Source organism: Apis laboriosa, unplaced genomic scaffold, assembly GCF_014066325.1.
Source record: "Apis laboriosa isolate Shangri-la unplaced genomic scaffold, ASM1406632v1 scaffold23_cov150, whole genome shotgun sequence".
NCBI classification, from domain to species: Eukaryota; Metazoa; Arthropoda; class Insecta; order Hymenoptera; family Apidae; genus Apis; species Apis laboriosa.
The window spans coordinates 4,949,733-4,964,457 of NW_025222452.1; the positions used below are offsets into that span (position 1 = coordinate 4,949,733).

Consider the following 14,725-nt stretch of genomic DNA (forward strand, 5'->3'; position numbering starts at 1 on the left):
GATTTCATCTGTTCTCATTAAGATTTACAGAATTCACACGAAATTAGAAATTCGATAAAAGTTTTAATTGAGTAAGTTTGTAGCTCTCTGGTAATGCGATTAAACTTTCGTTTCAAGACACCTGCGAAAGATGGGAGTATTTATAATATTTGTATTGAGTATTTGTAATAAACATCTTTAATCTCTCGTTGGGAAAATAATAAAGATAATAAAGATAATAAAGATAATCTGAGCGAGTATTTTTAATTATATCTTAATAATCTATTTCTGATAGTTTGAACCGATTAACGTGATAATGTTATCAATACATAGGCATAATTGATGGAGAATATTGTTAACTCGATGAAAGTATTCAATTATTACGAACAATATTTTTTTCTTCGTCAAATTTCCAGATGCAAAAAAAAAAAATATTCACGAAGAAATATTATTATTAACTAAGAAAATATTAAATATCTGTGAACATTAATTTTCACGTTTTACAGAAACTTGTTGTTGATATTCGAAGAAAACTTCGTCCGATGAATTTTGTCTCTTTCTTACATTTAATTGGATTCGAGAAATCTATATATAAAAAAAAAAAAAAAAAATGGCAAAATGATTGGCATCGAGTACATCAATCATTTCTGTCGCATATTAGTTGCCATCTTAGTCTTAATCGATTAAGAACCAATCCATGTTTCCATGTAATAGACGTCATCGACCGATTAAGTGTCGCGCGTTACACGTGAGCAGCTCGAAAAACTTGAGATCATCATTTAATGTGTCGTAGACGCATGATAAAACAATCTTGGAAGATAATCTCTCTTAAGTTGCTCGCTACTCGTCTTTTACTTTCCTTCACTTCCGCCATTTTTATCTCTTCCTCTTCTCACGACAGTTATTAAGATATAAAAATTCCAAATTCCAAATTTCCTTCAAAATGCAACACGTTATTCCAAATAAAATTCTTCTAAAATATTTTAATAATTTTTCAAAGTACTTTGTAAACTCTATCGCACAGTTCGTTGCATTTACGGCAAAAACTTCCAAGTTTTTTTCCTTATTCAATATTTTCTTTACAGTTTATTATCACGATATTCTTAAATTCGCTATATTCACATTTTGATAATTCATCAAAAACTTGCAAATCTCTCTCTTTGTACTTATATCTCAAAATTTTCTCTACGTTATTCTATTCATAATTTTCCACCATTTTTCAACCATCACAATTTTTCGCAATTTAAATTGCAATAGGGGATGATCGTTACGCATTTTGATGATCCATAAAAATTTCAAAGTTTCCTCCATTTAAACTCCAAAATTCGAACCATAACTCGATTCCTCAAAACTCTTGCCATAGCTTCAATTGCTTCTCTGGTGAACGGAGCGCGTATCACGAATGCCCCACCGCCGTTCCACCTCCATCCACCTCCCACTTTGCGCGACCACGGCCGATGATGATGATGGCTCGCGTTGCATCAGAGCCTCGACAACCTTGGACTTGCTCGCCTGGTTAGAACGACTAGCCAGCCGTAGTTCCTACGGAGCAAGGGAGGATTCTGTTTGCCCGTGCACTCACTTTGCTCCACTGGCAGCTAATTAAGCAATCACGGTCATTATCAGAGGCCGTGTTAGATTCGCGGCCTTTTTCTCTTTCATTTTCTTAATGCGTTTCGATTCAGGGAGAATCGCCTCGCTTCCTCGGAATTTTCTTCTCTTTTGTCTTCTCATCAAAAGCTTCCTCTTCTTCCTTCTGTGATAAACAACACAAGTGGAATTTTATTTTATAATTTTGATTTTAGGAAATGATTTTAGGAAATTTGTTGTAGAGAAGGGAAAATAGGACATTTACTTACTTTGAAATAAGGGATTATGTAAAAGGTAAATGGATTTATCGTGCATGTAAAATATGAGAATAGAATAGAAATAGATCATGTATGAATTTAAATTGTCTCTTGTCTGGATTAAGATACTTTTTTCTTTCTTTATTTATCGTTGCTTTTTATTCATTCTTCTTAGAATAATTCTCTTTTTTTGTCGGTTATTATATAGATCCAATTACTTCTTACAATTCAGAAGTGATTTCAAAGTAATTCCTGTAATGAACAAAGTGATCAGATCAGTGATACACCACGTGTTTAATTCAATGAAAAATTATAAGAATTGAATTCCTGCTTGTGAAATAAATTCATCATTGATGTATTGTAAATTGTTCAAATAAAGTCTTTTTTTATTTTCACAAATTGAGCAGCTTCTCAATCGAGACGATTACGCAAGATTACGAGTTGCTCTAGACAGATGGAAAAACAAATGGAATACCAAATGGATGAAAGGAAGCCGCGTGTCGCTATTCATTATCAAAATGTTATTGTAGACGGATGTCGAAGGCCTTTGCGCGTTTCCGATAGCGGAACTTCGGTCCGTGGAACGAGTTTCTTCGCGCGTGTCTCGCGTCAGACTTATTTGTCTTTAAGCATAAACTCGACGAGATCAAACGACTTTCACGGTGGTCCAGAATCTTCGCCACGTGTTGCTCGTTACTCTCCTATTTATAATTTAATTTCTTCGCTATTGAGAGGTAAGCTGGAACAAAACGAAATTTCGAAATTTCGCGCTCGATCATGGAGAAATAATCGGAATATAAAAAAAAGATTCGGTCTGAATTTTTAAGATGGAAGATTAGGGTAAAAAATCTTGAAATTTTAAATCGAAGTTTGAAAAATTTTCTTTCTCAAACTTCTCTCTTAATATATTTTAGTGGCAATTTAAATGCACGCCTCGTCCAAATTCGTCCCTAATACATACAAGCATTGTCTCGCGTCACGACAGCGGAAACGGATGGACGGAAAACAGTGAGTCGTGTAACTCCATCCATCGTCTCGCGACGCTTCTACCGGATTTCGTAGTTGAAAACACGCATAAATCTCGAATAAACTCGCGTATCGCAAGCGCAAAGAAGAAAGGACGGGCGAGCGTTTTGACGTTCGTCGAGATCCATGGGATTACTTCATCGTATCGTTTCTCTTTCGTATTGTTCAAGAACAATATCGAGATTTGGTTTATTAGACTTGATATTTACGCGGAGTACAAGAGAGAAACATTCTTTCTTTCAAGTTTGTTTCACCGCTATTTTTCTCGCAATTTTTCCAATTTTCACTCTTTCGCTCTTTTAATAATAAGTTAGTAGGAGCAAAGTTGGAAATATTTTCTACTATACAATTTTTCGTACAAAAGAATCTCTCCATCTTAAAAAAAAAAAAATTAAAATTAAAATAAATCATCAACAATATCAACAATTTTAATCGAAGGTGAAACGATTATCTTACCGGCAAAATGTTTTCTCCAACGCGTAAATCTTCGCGCAATAATTCGCTCTAATTGGCGCCGATGCTTTCAAACGAAGACTAACGATCTCCTGCCGAAAGAGAGGGATTTCGCTTGTCGCTTGTAGTTATTAAAAGTGAAAACAAGCAGTGAGAAAATGTTTGGTTCGAATCGAAAATACGCCCGATGTTTCGTGCATGGCTGGAAACAAAAATAAATTCCTGTTCGCGGAATGTGTCGCCGAGTGTTTTTGGACTAGTTCCAATTTTAAAAACGATCCTCAAATACGACTATCATCGGGGAGCTTTAACGAAAACGGAACGGAACGGTGGAAAGCTTGTTTGCGAAATTTAGATTCGCTCCTACTCGTCCGGTGCGTTCCACCATTTTATTCGATATTCATCGCCCTCGTTAGCATCGGGAGAAGACAGATATACCCAATGACAAACCGAACTGGATTAAAAACCAGTGTGATTGATTGATCAATTTGCCCTGAACGTACGTGTAAATTTCTTTTTTTTTTTTTTTTGGAATTGATAACCGCACGATTAAAACGGATCGCTCTTTTGTTTTTATTGGACAAATAAATATGACTTCTTTTAATTCGTGAGATGAATTAAATTGAAAACATTATCGATTAGTTTCGAATGTGCGTGTCAGTTTTTTTTTTTTTTTTTTTTTTTTTTTATATTGATAAGTACACGATTAAAACGGATCACCTCTTTATCGAAAATAGATACGTTTCTTCGAAATATATATATTATTTATAGATAATTCGTGACAAATGAAACGAATACGAATAAATAATGTAAATTTTTTTGAACTTGTCGACGATATTTTGCAAATTTGCATTATTAAAATTTATTACCTTTCAATATGAAGAATTTATTTTTATTTTATTACAATAAAATATCTTGAAATATTATATCATTTGTAATAATAAATTTCCCCCGTTGATGATTCCGTTTTTTATATTCCTTAAAATTTCAAATCCAAAACAATCCATAAACATTTACCTTTCTTCGCAGAAATATATATTGTCTGATTAAAATATTGAGTCAAAATTATTTGATCGTAACGATCGCGCAAATTTCCAAAAGTCTAAACAATCCGCACCATTACTTTGATCTGATTGAATTATTCGTGCACGCGTGCAACTTTCGATTGTCTGGTGGATACATTGTTCTTAAACAGAAAAAGAGAGAGAGAGAGAGAAAAAGAGAGACGAGGGATTACGCGAGAGGAATCGTAAACCCCTAGGTATTTTATTCAATCCCTGGATTAGCCGAAGTGGAATCAAGCGAAAGAGTCGGATAAAACACGACAACGTATTCGAACTCTTTTTACGAAATACGACTCGGTGTTGTCTGGATCTTGGGTGATTCATCGTTGAAATCGTGAATCCTTTTTCTGAAATTTCGCTAAGAATATATTTTATACGGTTGCAATTGAAAAGATAAATTTTCTCGCGTTATAAATTAAGTTAACGTTAAGAAAGTGTAACGTTAAATTGTTTATAATTTTTTATATAAACGATGAAAAATAATTATCTCTTATAGTAATGTTTAAATTGTGAAAAGTCTAAATTTAAAATTGGATCAAAATTTTTTGAGATGCAACTTAAGAAAGTTACGAAAAAGTTTTTTCCAAATTTTTTTAACGAGGATTTATGTCCTCGACATGAACAATATTTTTTAATGGAGTGAGAATGATTCACAAGAATAATTTATTCGTATTCATAATTCCAATGAATTATTCCATCTATAGTATAAGAAACTCTTTGATATATAAATAAAAGCAACAATAAGATTAATCTTTAACAGAAACGTGAAATATACGTATCTTCAAAATCGTAAAAATTAAAAATTAAAAATTATAAACTTCGAAGCAATTTTAATATTCTGACGAGAAAATAATTTCCTTTGCAGCTGCGAGGGTTGCAAAGGATTCTTTAAGAGGACCGTGCGCAAGGATCTGTCGTACGCGTGTCGGGAAGAGAAATCCTGCATCATTGACAAACGGCAGAGAAATCGATGTCAGTATTGCAGATACCAGAAATGTCTCGCGATGGGAATGAAGAGAGAAGCGGTCCAAGAGGAACGTCAACGTACCAAGGAAAGGGATCAGAGCGAGGTGGAGAGCACTAGTAGCCTGCATTCGGACATGCCGATCGAGCGTATCCTAGAGGCCGAGAAAAGAGTCGAGTGCAAGATGGAGCAACAGGGAAATTACGAGGTAAATATTAATCGAACGAATGTGACGAAGAGATAAAACGGATAGTAGAATTGGAACAGTTCACGACGTCGTTTGTTTCAATCACGTATACCTGTATACACGATTCGATCTGCTTTTCATTTTTTTTTTTTCAATACAAATATAGAGCATGTATTATGGTTTTCTTTTTAAAGTTTCTGATTTGAAGGATAAATATAATTTAATACAAATGATATGATATCGAAGTATCAAAAACCGAATTACTTAAAATTATTACTTTTATTTTATTTATTAATTTATTTGGCGAACGAATACGATATGAAGAAGTTCGTGATATTGGAGTGCTTTAGATAATGGACAGCTGTGTCGGTACGAAATCAATTTATTTGTCATTGGGTCTGGATTGGTGATTAAATTAATCTCGTTTGAGATCTTCTTTAATATCTATCTGATATGATCGTTTCGTGTAATGCGAATTAAAAAAAGAATCGATCGAGTCGTGTACACATTAAAATAATTGAGGATCTTCAATAATTGGATCGTAGATAATTCGTGCGCAATTTCATTAGCACAAAGAAACGAGAGTTAAATAAAAATTTACCATTCTCCCGCGCAATAGAATTTGTGGTTAGTTTGCAACTTGTAACTTCCAAAATTTTATTACTATTAATATTTCACTTTTGCAAGAAATCTGTAATTGGTCGCAAATTGACAAAATCGTATATACAATGCTATATTTTAAATTTTAAACAAATCTTTTCGATACACACGCGATTATTAACTCTCACTAATCACAACGAAAGAAGCAAAACACGAAATTTTTCGCCATTTTGCTCGTAGTTCGAACGCGCGCCGTAAATGGAGCGCCCTCCCCCCCAATTTTTTTCCCGCCATCATACAAACAACGATGTCGTGAACTGATATTTTCGTGGAATGGTCGCGCGTAGCTATTCCACGAAAACGCTCCGATTAATTCGGCATCTCTTGCAATGCACAGAATGCAGTGTCGCACATTTGCAACGCCACGAACAAACAGCTGTTCCAGCTGGTAGCATGGGCGAAACACATCCCGCATTTTACGTCGTTGCCACTGGAGGATCAGGTACTTCTGCTCAGGGCCGGTTGGAACGAGTTGCTGATAGCCTCCTTTTCCCACCGTTCCATCGACGTGAAGGACGGTATCGTGCTGGCAACGGGGATCACCGTGCATCGGAACTCGGCGCAGCAGGCCGGCGTAGGCACGATATTCGACCGTGTCCTCTCGGAGCTTGTCTCGAAAATGCGTGAAATGAAGATGGACAGGACAGAGCTTGGCTGTCTCAGGTCTGTAATAATGTTATCATGTTAATGCTTTTATGTTGGATTAAAATTATTTTGAAAATTATTCATGGAACGATGGCAATCTTTTTTTGATCTTTTGTTATTCTATATCGAACAAGTTTTCGTTGTCTTCTTTAAATTTACAATTTCTCATCATGAATAATTAATCACGAACAGATCTATAATACTCTTCAATCCTGAGGTTCGAGGACTGAAATCCATCCAGGAAGTGACCCTGCTCCGTGAGAAGATCTATGGCGCTCTGGAGGGTTATTGTCGCGTGGCTTGGCCCGACGATGCAGGAAGATTCGCGAAATTACTTCTACGCCTGCCCGCCATCCGTTCGATCGGATTAAAGTGCCTCGAGTACCTGTTCTTCTTCAAAATGATCGGTGACGTACCGATCGACGATTTTCTCGTGGAGATGTTAGAATCACGATCAGATCCTTAGGAACAGAAGGTGTGCCGCGTCTTGGGGCACACCGATTTATAAAAGATACGACAGAAAAACAAATATAAATATTATATATATATATCAAAAAAGCAAAGAACATCATTGAAGAGATATATATATATATATGTATGTGTGTAAAAAAGGAAATTCCCGTTGATAACTTCGATATATATCTCTCACAGTGAAAAAGAAAAAAAAAAATTAAATAAAAATAGAAATTCTCACATATCGAGTGAGACATACAATTTACTTACATTTCTCTTTTTCACTGTTTTATTTATATTTCTGTTCGTTAGCGCATTATTATAATCAACGTCCTTTTCTTCGATTCGTATCGAGAGCATGTCGGAAGTCGAACAATGGATGCTATCGCTGAGAACGAATCAACGGGATTTATAACATCTTCGAGAGTCGATCTGACGAATTTTCAAACTCGCTGTTATACCTCGGAATGATCTCTCCTTCTCTTTGCATATTTCAGTCTATGACACACGTTGTTTATGTATGTCATATATTGTACAAGCAAAATTCTCACGTATGCCGATTTCCTATCGGATATTGCCGATTCACATTAGATTTCAATTGCGTATACGTTGAACTATGCACATCCTAAAATCATGTGGAAGTTCCTAAGATACTGATTTCTTATGCCCTCTCTTTTCTTTGTTCACTCTCTATTTTTTCGACTCGTGTATTAATTTTTCTTTGTTTTACTAGTCTTTCAAAATATATCGAATGTATAGGATGATATCTCTTCGATCTCCTTCATTTTATATAAATTACAATCCTTGGTGTTGGTTCAACTTATATAATAAGCGTGACAAGCTTTTTTTACATTCCAACGCTGCCTCGATTCGGATCGTACACTTGGATGAGCCATAAAGAGCATCTTTAGATATATTATTATTATACATACTTACATAAAACGAAAACGTTTTACACGTGTGTGCATTATACAATAATTTATTGTTTTGTATTTTAGAGTATAGAGAAAAAAAATAATAGTAAAATTTACTAATTTCATTATCAATTAAATTTATATTATAATATTTCTTTTTATATATATATATATTGTATATATATATATAATATATAAATATATTATTATATATATATATATATACAAATGCATACAAGTGTATATATATATATATAGTATATAAATACATATATACATACTTATATGCAGCAGCTTATGTAACAAAAAATATTGAAATTGTAACACATAATATTATAAAATGAAATATTAATGAAAAAGATGGATATACTCCAGATATCATTTATCATACATAAATATATTCACACTGTTAAAAGATAAACTGATATATGAAAGAAAATTTCTATTAAGAGCAATTTCTTCTATTAAGAGCAATTTTTACTTTTGGTAAATTGAAAATCTATATACAGATCATGTATTATTATTTTTTTGTTTTTTTTTTGTGTTTAATAGCAATTTTTTGTTATATGTAATAGTGAATAGTATGTGTAAGTTAATACTATTCTTAATAATTTACTATTTGATGCAAAAATTGAATTTTTCATTGAATTCAATGTATTATATGATGTGAAAACTTTTAAAAAACATTCAAGAGATACAATGCTTGCAATGTAGAATTTATCCTTTAAACCTAGATATTTAAGAATTAATTGATCAAGAACAGATCTAAGATAGAAACCTTATTATCGTTGTTAGTGATTCTGAGAATTCTTATGATGATTTTAACTGAAGGATATAAGAAAATAATAGAATTAAAAAAAAAAAATGTATCTATTTTATATTTTACTTTTTTAAATTTTCAAAAATTTATTGAGTTGCTATTTTTAAATGATAGCAAAAAATTTGAATTGTGATTATTATATTTTTATAAAATATTAATAATAAATTAATATTATATTTTTATAAAATATTCATTGATTTTAAATTCGTGGCAATAAAGATTCTAAATTTTAATATATTTTAATCATGTGTATAATATATATTTTATAATCTATTGAAATAATCTCTGCGTTATTAAAAATATTTATAAATAAAAATATATTTATATCCCTTTTGTAAAATATTTAGATTTATTGTTTTTAGATTGTAATTTGATTTTAAGATTTAAAAAATAGATCTATTTTTCTGATATCCTTCAGTTTTAATTATCTATATAAATTACTATAGTATCCCTAGAAATCATAAGGAATGATCATACTTACTTCGATAATATAAATTATGATAATATTAAAATATTATTAAACATATTTCTATTTTTGCGTGAATGCTTACGATTGTTAGTTGTTGGTTATTGTTATCTATTTGATGAGAGTTTTTAATGTTATGCATTATCATCATGAGAAAAAACACATTATTAAATTCCTGATTTTTTTTTAATATTGCTGGAGTTGCTGTTCATTTTATTCAAACGCCTAATATCTAATAATTTTTTATAATTCTTACGTGACACATTCAAACGCTGGATTAAATTATTAATTTAACACTTATTTTTGACACTTATTCAATCCAATTTTAATAATTCCGAACAATTTTCGAAATAAATTCAAGTTCTGTTTATATGTTATATAATTAAATATATTATTTATATAATTTAAAATTTCTATTTATATGTTTTTTATAAGCTAATAAGAAACTATTATATCTATCATACAATTTCTGTAATATCAATTTTTTTGATGTTTTTAAATTAGAATGATAATTAGATGTTCTGTTATTTTACATTCATATTAAAAATATATATCTCGACCAAAATTACCTCTAAATGAAACGCGTTTTGCGGTCACCTCATCTAATTCCTCAATACGTGTAATAATAGTAATAATAATAGTAATAATGAAAAAAGATAAGCAGTGAAAGACTATAAAGAGTGGTGGGCGTGAATGAAGCTACCTGTGAATGAAGTTTCATATAAATATATAAATGTTAAAATGATGATATCTATACATACATACATATAATAATATTGAATATATGTATATATATATATATATATATATATATATATAAACAAAACTTTCACAAATAATTATTAAGAACCTCATTAGCGGTCAGTAAAGTGACAAAGATAATGGCAGAATTTTTAATATCTTATTCTAAAACATATTAAAGGTAATATTAAAGGTAAGAGATTCAAAATGGAATTCTGGAATGTATTGGAATAAATTTATTAAATAATAGCATGTTTTTATGATGAAGTGATATATGGGAATGAAAAAATTATGTATACAATTATACAATTATATCTATATAAACTTAATGCTTTTGCCATATTTCTTTGAATTATTCTAGAAATTGTACGATGCTCAAATTATATGTAGTAATGTTTTACTTAGTAACAGTGTCCTAAAATGAACGAATGCGGTGCGTTGTAAACCTTTTGTATGATTATGAATTATAACGGATGGAGAACAAAATTTTTTATCATTATTTGATACTTACGAAATTTGTTATTTTTTATGTATTTAATTATTTATGATATTCTTTTACATTCTGTATTTTATACTTTTATATTTTTTCTTATTCACTAAAATGAAAAATAATATTAGTTAGAATTTTAAATTGATATTTAGTCATAGTTTTTTATGATACTTGAAAAGGTTTTTACGCACCCATTCTATATAGACCAGTACAAATAAGTTTAATATAAATAGTAATAATGAATAAAATAATTGTTTTTACCTTACTAGAACATGTAAGGTAAATGCCACTTAAATAGTAGCAGGTGTCCTATTAAATTACTGTATCTTTGATGAATTAAACTAAAAGCCAGAGTACTAAAACAATCCTTCTGTGTGTATAAATGTCATAAAATTTTATGTATCAATGAATGCTATGTATTAATAACAAATTAACTTACTGCCATTACAATTAACTAATTTTTGGAATATTAGCATAGCCCAATATTCCATGTTTTTATCTTTCTTCCTTCAAGTTAAAACAAAAAAAAAAAAATTCTTATCAAATTGTTGTACCGTTTTATTGAGTAGATTTTTATAATTTGATTGTAAATTAATAAATTATGTGTAAGACTTGTAATTTTAAGAACACATTAGTGAACAGAAAATTCATTAATATTCAAAAATGCATTAATTATAAATGTATAGTATAGCTCTCTAATATAATATTCCAATTCAGAAATAATTATTATATTAACAGCTTAAAGATATTTATGAATAACAATTTTTTTATTTATATTAATACAATTTATTAACAAACTCAGTATGTTGATTGTTTCATATGGTCAAATACATTGTTTTAAATTGGAATACTAATTCATGTTAGTGTTTAGTAATAATAATACTATGGTTGTGCTCGATAATTAAAGCAATGTCTATATATATATATATATATGCATATTTATGAACACAAATATGTACTTACATAAACATGTATTATATGTATGTACATCTTTGAAGTTCAATTTACTATCTTTAAGCTGTAAATATCATTTTTCGAAGCGATAATTAATTCGCACATCTTTTGATTCTTCATTTATTTGTATGTATATGTATACATTTGTGGCTGTATACATACATACATACATATGAATTATTATTACATTATTAAAATTAAAATACGCTTTCGTATGCATAAAAATATAACATTTTTTCAGATAATGACACATGAAAACATATTTGGAACGTGAAAGATTCCATATTGGATCGGTAATTGTTTTATAACGAACGAGAGTAATATATTCATAAAAGAATATGCGTAATAAATATGATAATGATGATGATGATATAAATATAGAGAACAAAGAGTATAAGAGAGAATGCGACAATGCGAGAGCGAAATTGTTAATGGAAGAAATGTGAAGAAGTCATATATAGAATATAAAATATGGCTAATAACAATTCTCTAGTAAAAAAATATATAATGTACTGTCTTGCGCCAAGAGATAAATTGTCTATTCTGACTTGTCTAAATATAATATTTTTATGAAGCAAAATGATTGTTTGATTTATTGTGTACTTTTATTATTATAAAATTCAATTAAAACAATTTATCAAAATAAGAACACGACTCGTAAGCATAATTATGAAAACACCTTTTTATTCGTGATGGACATTATACAGAGTATGTTTCAGATGTAATTGTTACCCACAGACATTTTTTGATGTTAACAATAATTAGATGTATATTTTGATATTTTCATCGCTGCAAACTTCTTTCCCCATCTTCCATTTTCGAATTATAAATTAAATTCTCTAATAAGTGACCAATAAAAAAAAGTAAAAAATTAATGTTATAAACACTACAGCGAAATCAGATACAGATAATATAATTGAAGGAATAATGTGCTTTGTAATATCTTCCCTTCAATTAAGTTATATATTTACAATTATTAGTTCCATTGAGACTGGCATCGATTGTTGTTTAAAAAAAAATAAGTTAACTGCGTTATAGAATAAGATTGGAAGTAAAATCGTGTTTTCCATTAACTAAATTTCACAAGCTTTTCAGCATTGTGTACAGTCTTGATTTGAGTTTATCTGCAAAAATACATAAATATATTAATAATAATATATAAATTTTTATTCATTTTTATCCATTTATAAATATAAATTTATATATACAAATTATATATAAATTAATATCTGGCTATAATAGACGCTATGTCGAGAAAGCATATCACAGCGGGAATCTGATCACCATTTTTTTTTTACATGTTTGTGCAATGCCCAATACAAACAATTAAAGTATAAGGCATGAATTAACATGTATCTATATCGTTAATTTATATCTGAATATTATTAACATAGTTACATATACACTACAGGCAACTGATATTAATAAAATAGAAGTAATAAATGTAAAACTTACAATATTTTTTCCACAATTTGTTGTATACCTAAAATTATTTAGAACTTTTGTTCCTCAAGACCATGCTTGAATAACATGAGTACAGGCACAGATTCATCATCGATCTCGCGATATTCTAATAACGCAACAATACCATCAATGTCCATAGATTCACCAGTGAAAAATTGTAAATCGTTAAAACGACTCAATATATCTTTCATTACTTTATTTGTGTTTTTTTTAAAAACGTCTACTTGATCAGGAGCTTGTTCTTCCAACTTTGCTACCAATCTAACAAAAATTAAATTAAAAGTATTATTATTTAATAAAAATCTAAATTATAATAGAAAATTAATACTTACTTTTTCATGTAATCTTTTAAGTATAAAGTATAAGATTTTTTATCACCAAATGCAAAAGTTTCTTGAAGTCGATGATTCATAACTATATCAACACCAGATTCTACTGATTCATCTGTTCCTTCATCAGCTTCTTCAGCAGATGGGTTAAAACCAGCAATTTCTATGTCACCTGATTTACGAGTAATTACCTAATTACAAAAATAAAAAAGAAATTAATAATATAAATGAATATTTAAAATGTTAATCAAATATAAGTTAAAGTTAAATATAAAATAAATTCAGGCTGCTAAATATATGGTAAATTCAGGTTACTAGCTAAATATAAATATATGAATGTAAAAATAAGATTAAAAGAATATATACCTTGCCATATACTTCATATAGAACATCATCAACCAATTTTATTTTATAAGTATCTGAGAACATCTCATCACCTATAATATAAAAATTGAATTAAAATATAAAATTTAATATAATAAAATAAATTATGTAATGCATATATTATTTTATAAAATTGAATCATATAAATTTTAAAGAAAATAGTAATAAAAAATGCCCTTTATTATAGTAAAAAATTGATTCAAAATAATAATTTTTCTTTAAAATATTTGTGAAATATTAATTGCTTGAAATATTTCATTTGTATTGAAATGAGTCATTTCGAACATATGGAGAGGTTATAAATTAGAATATTAAATATTCAAGTGATACTTCAATAATTTTATAACAATAAATAGTTTTAAATATATATTTCATGATATATTTATAGATTTATATATTGAAAATCGTAGCCAAAAGATAGTTTACAATTATTACTGTAGAAATTTTGATCCTCGTGATAGAAATGTCACTGTAAATCCATCTTTGATCAAGTATAATAATTTATTTCTCCATATAACAAATAATTTGAAAAATATTCATAATGTATGTTATTTAAAGATACTTTAAACTTACATACCGGTGAAAATATCTTTGTAGATCTTCATGGTGGAAGATGGAGAAAGATTTAATTACAGCTAAACTAAATAAGACTCAGTCACCCGAAAAGAGCGAACCGGAAGGGAGCGCAGTACTCGAAGCTTAAGTCAGCGTTGCTGCACTCTTCATCACAAACAATGTATAGAATAGATTTACCATCTCATGGAATTTTGTATATGTAACATTATTTTCTATAAAAAATACTAAACGATTTACAACAAAAATCATTATTTTAGGACATATTTAATTTTTTCTTATTAATAATTTTTTGATTTTCATGATATACTA

General features: G+C 29.3%; 2 protein-coding genes and 1 long non-coding RNA gene across 11 annotated transcripts in view; 1 reads left to right on the forward strand and 2 right to left on the reverse strand.

The window, feature by feature from the left end:
• LOC122713454 (retinoic acid receptor RXR) overlaps window positions 1–8,357 on the forward strand; it is a 56,550-nt gene extending 48,193 nt beyond the window's left edge. For 4 of the 8 annotated variants that reach the window (XM_043933916.1, XM_043933919.1, XM_043933918.1 and 1 more), the window contains exons 5-7: window positions 5,235–5,541; window positions 6,518–6,843; window positions 7,018–8,354. In XM_043933916.1, coding sequence (XP_043789851.1) covers window positions 5,235–5,541; window positions 6,518–6,843; window positions 7,018–7,291 — 907 coding nt within the window. In that variant the 3' untranslated portion in view covers window positions 7,292–8,354. Of the gene's footprint in view, window positions 1–5,234; window positions 5,542–6,517; window positions 6,844–7,017 lie in introns of all 8 variants that reach the window. The other 4 variants (XM_043933922.1, XM_043933923.1, XM_043933921.1 and 1 more) reach the window with 3 other exon arrangements.
• Window positions 1,211–6,317, reverse strand: LOC122713455. The gene is made up of 5 exons (XR_006346493.1): window positions 6,122–6,317; window positions 3,309–3,507; window positions 3,062–3,227; window positions 1,839–2,078; window positions 1,211–1,735 (listed from the first exon to the last, which is right to left on the reverse strand). It is a non-coding gene; the product is annotated as an uncharacterized LOC122713455 (long non-coding RNA).
• Window positions 8,358–12,321: 3,964 nt separating the features above from the next.
• LOC122713486 (translationally-controlled tumor protein homolog) lies at window positions 12,322–14,513 on the reverse strand. Of its 2 annotated transcripts, XR_006346495.1 has the most exons (6): window positions 14,418–14,513; window positions 13,823–13,893; window positions 13,460–13,647; window positions 13,119–13,388; window positions 12,635–12,787; window positions 12,322–12,502 (listed from the first exon to the last, which is right to left on the reverse strand). XR_006346495.1 is itself a non-coding variant. In XM_043933998.1 (5 exons), exons 1-4 carry the CDS (start codon window positions 14,443–14,445, stop codon window positions 13,157–13,159), a joined length of 519 nt encoding a protein of 172 aa, XP_043789933.1. In that variant the 5' UTR covers window positions 14,446–14,513; the 3' UTR covers window positions 12,322–12,787; window positions 13,119–13,156. The 2 variants fall into 2 exon arrangements, 1 of the variants encoding a protein (XP_043789933.1); XM_043933998.1 differs by having other exon boundaries at window positions 12,322–12,787.
• Window positions 14,514–14,725: the final 212 nt, after the last annotated feature.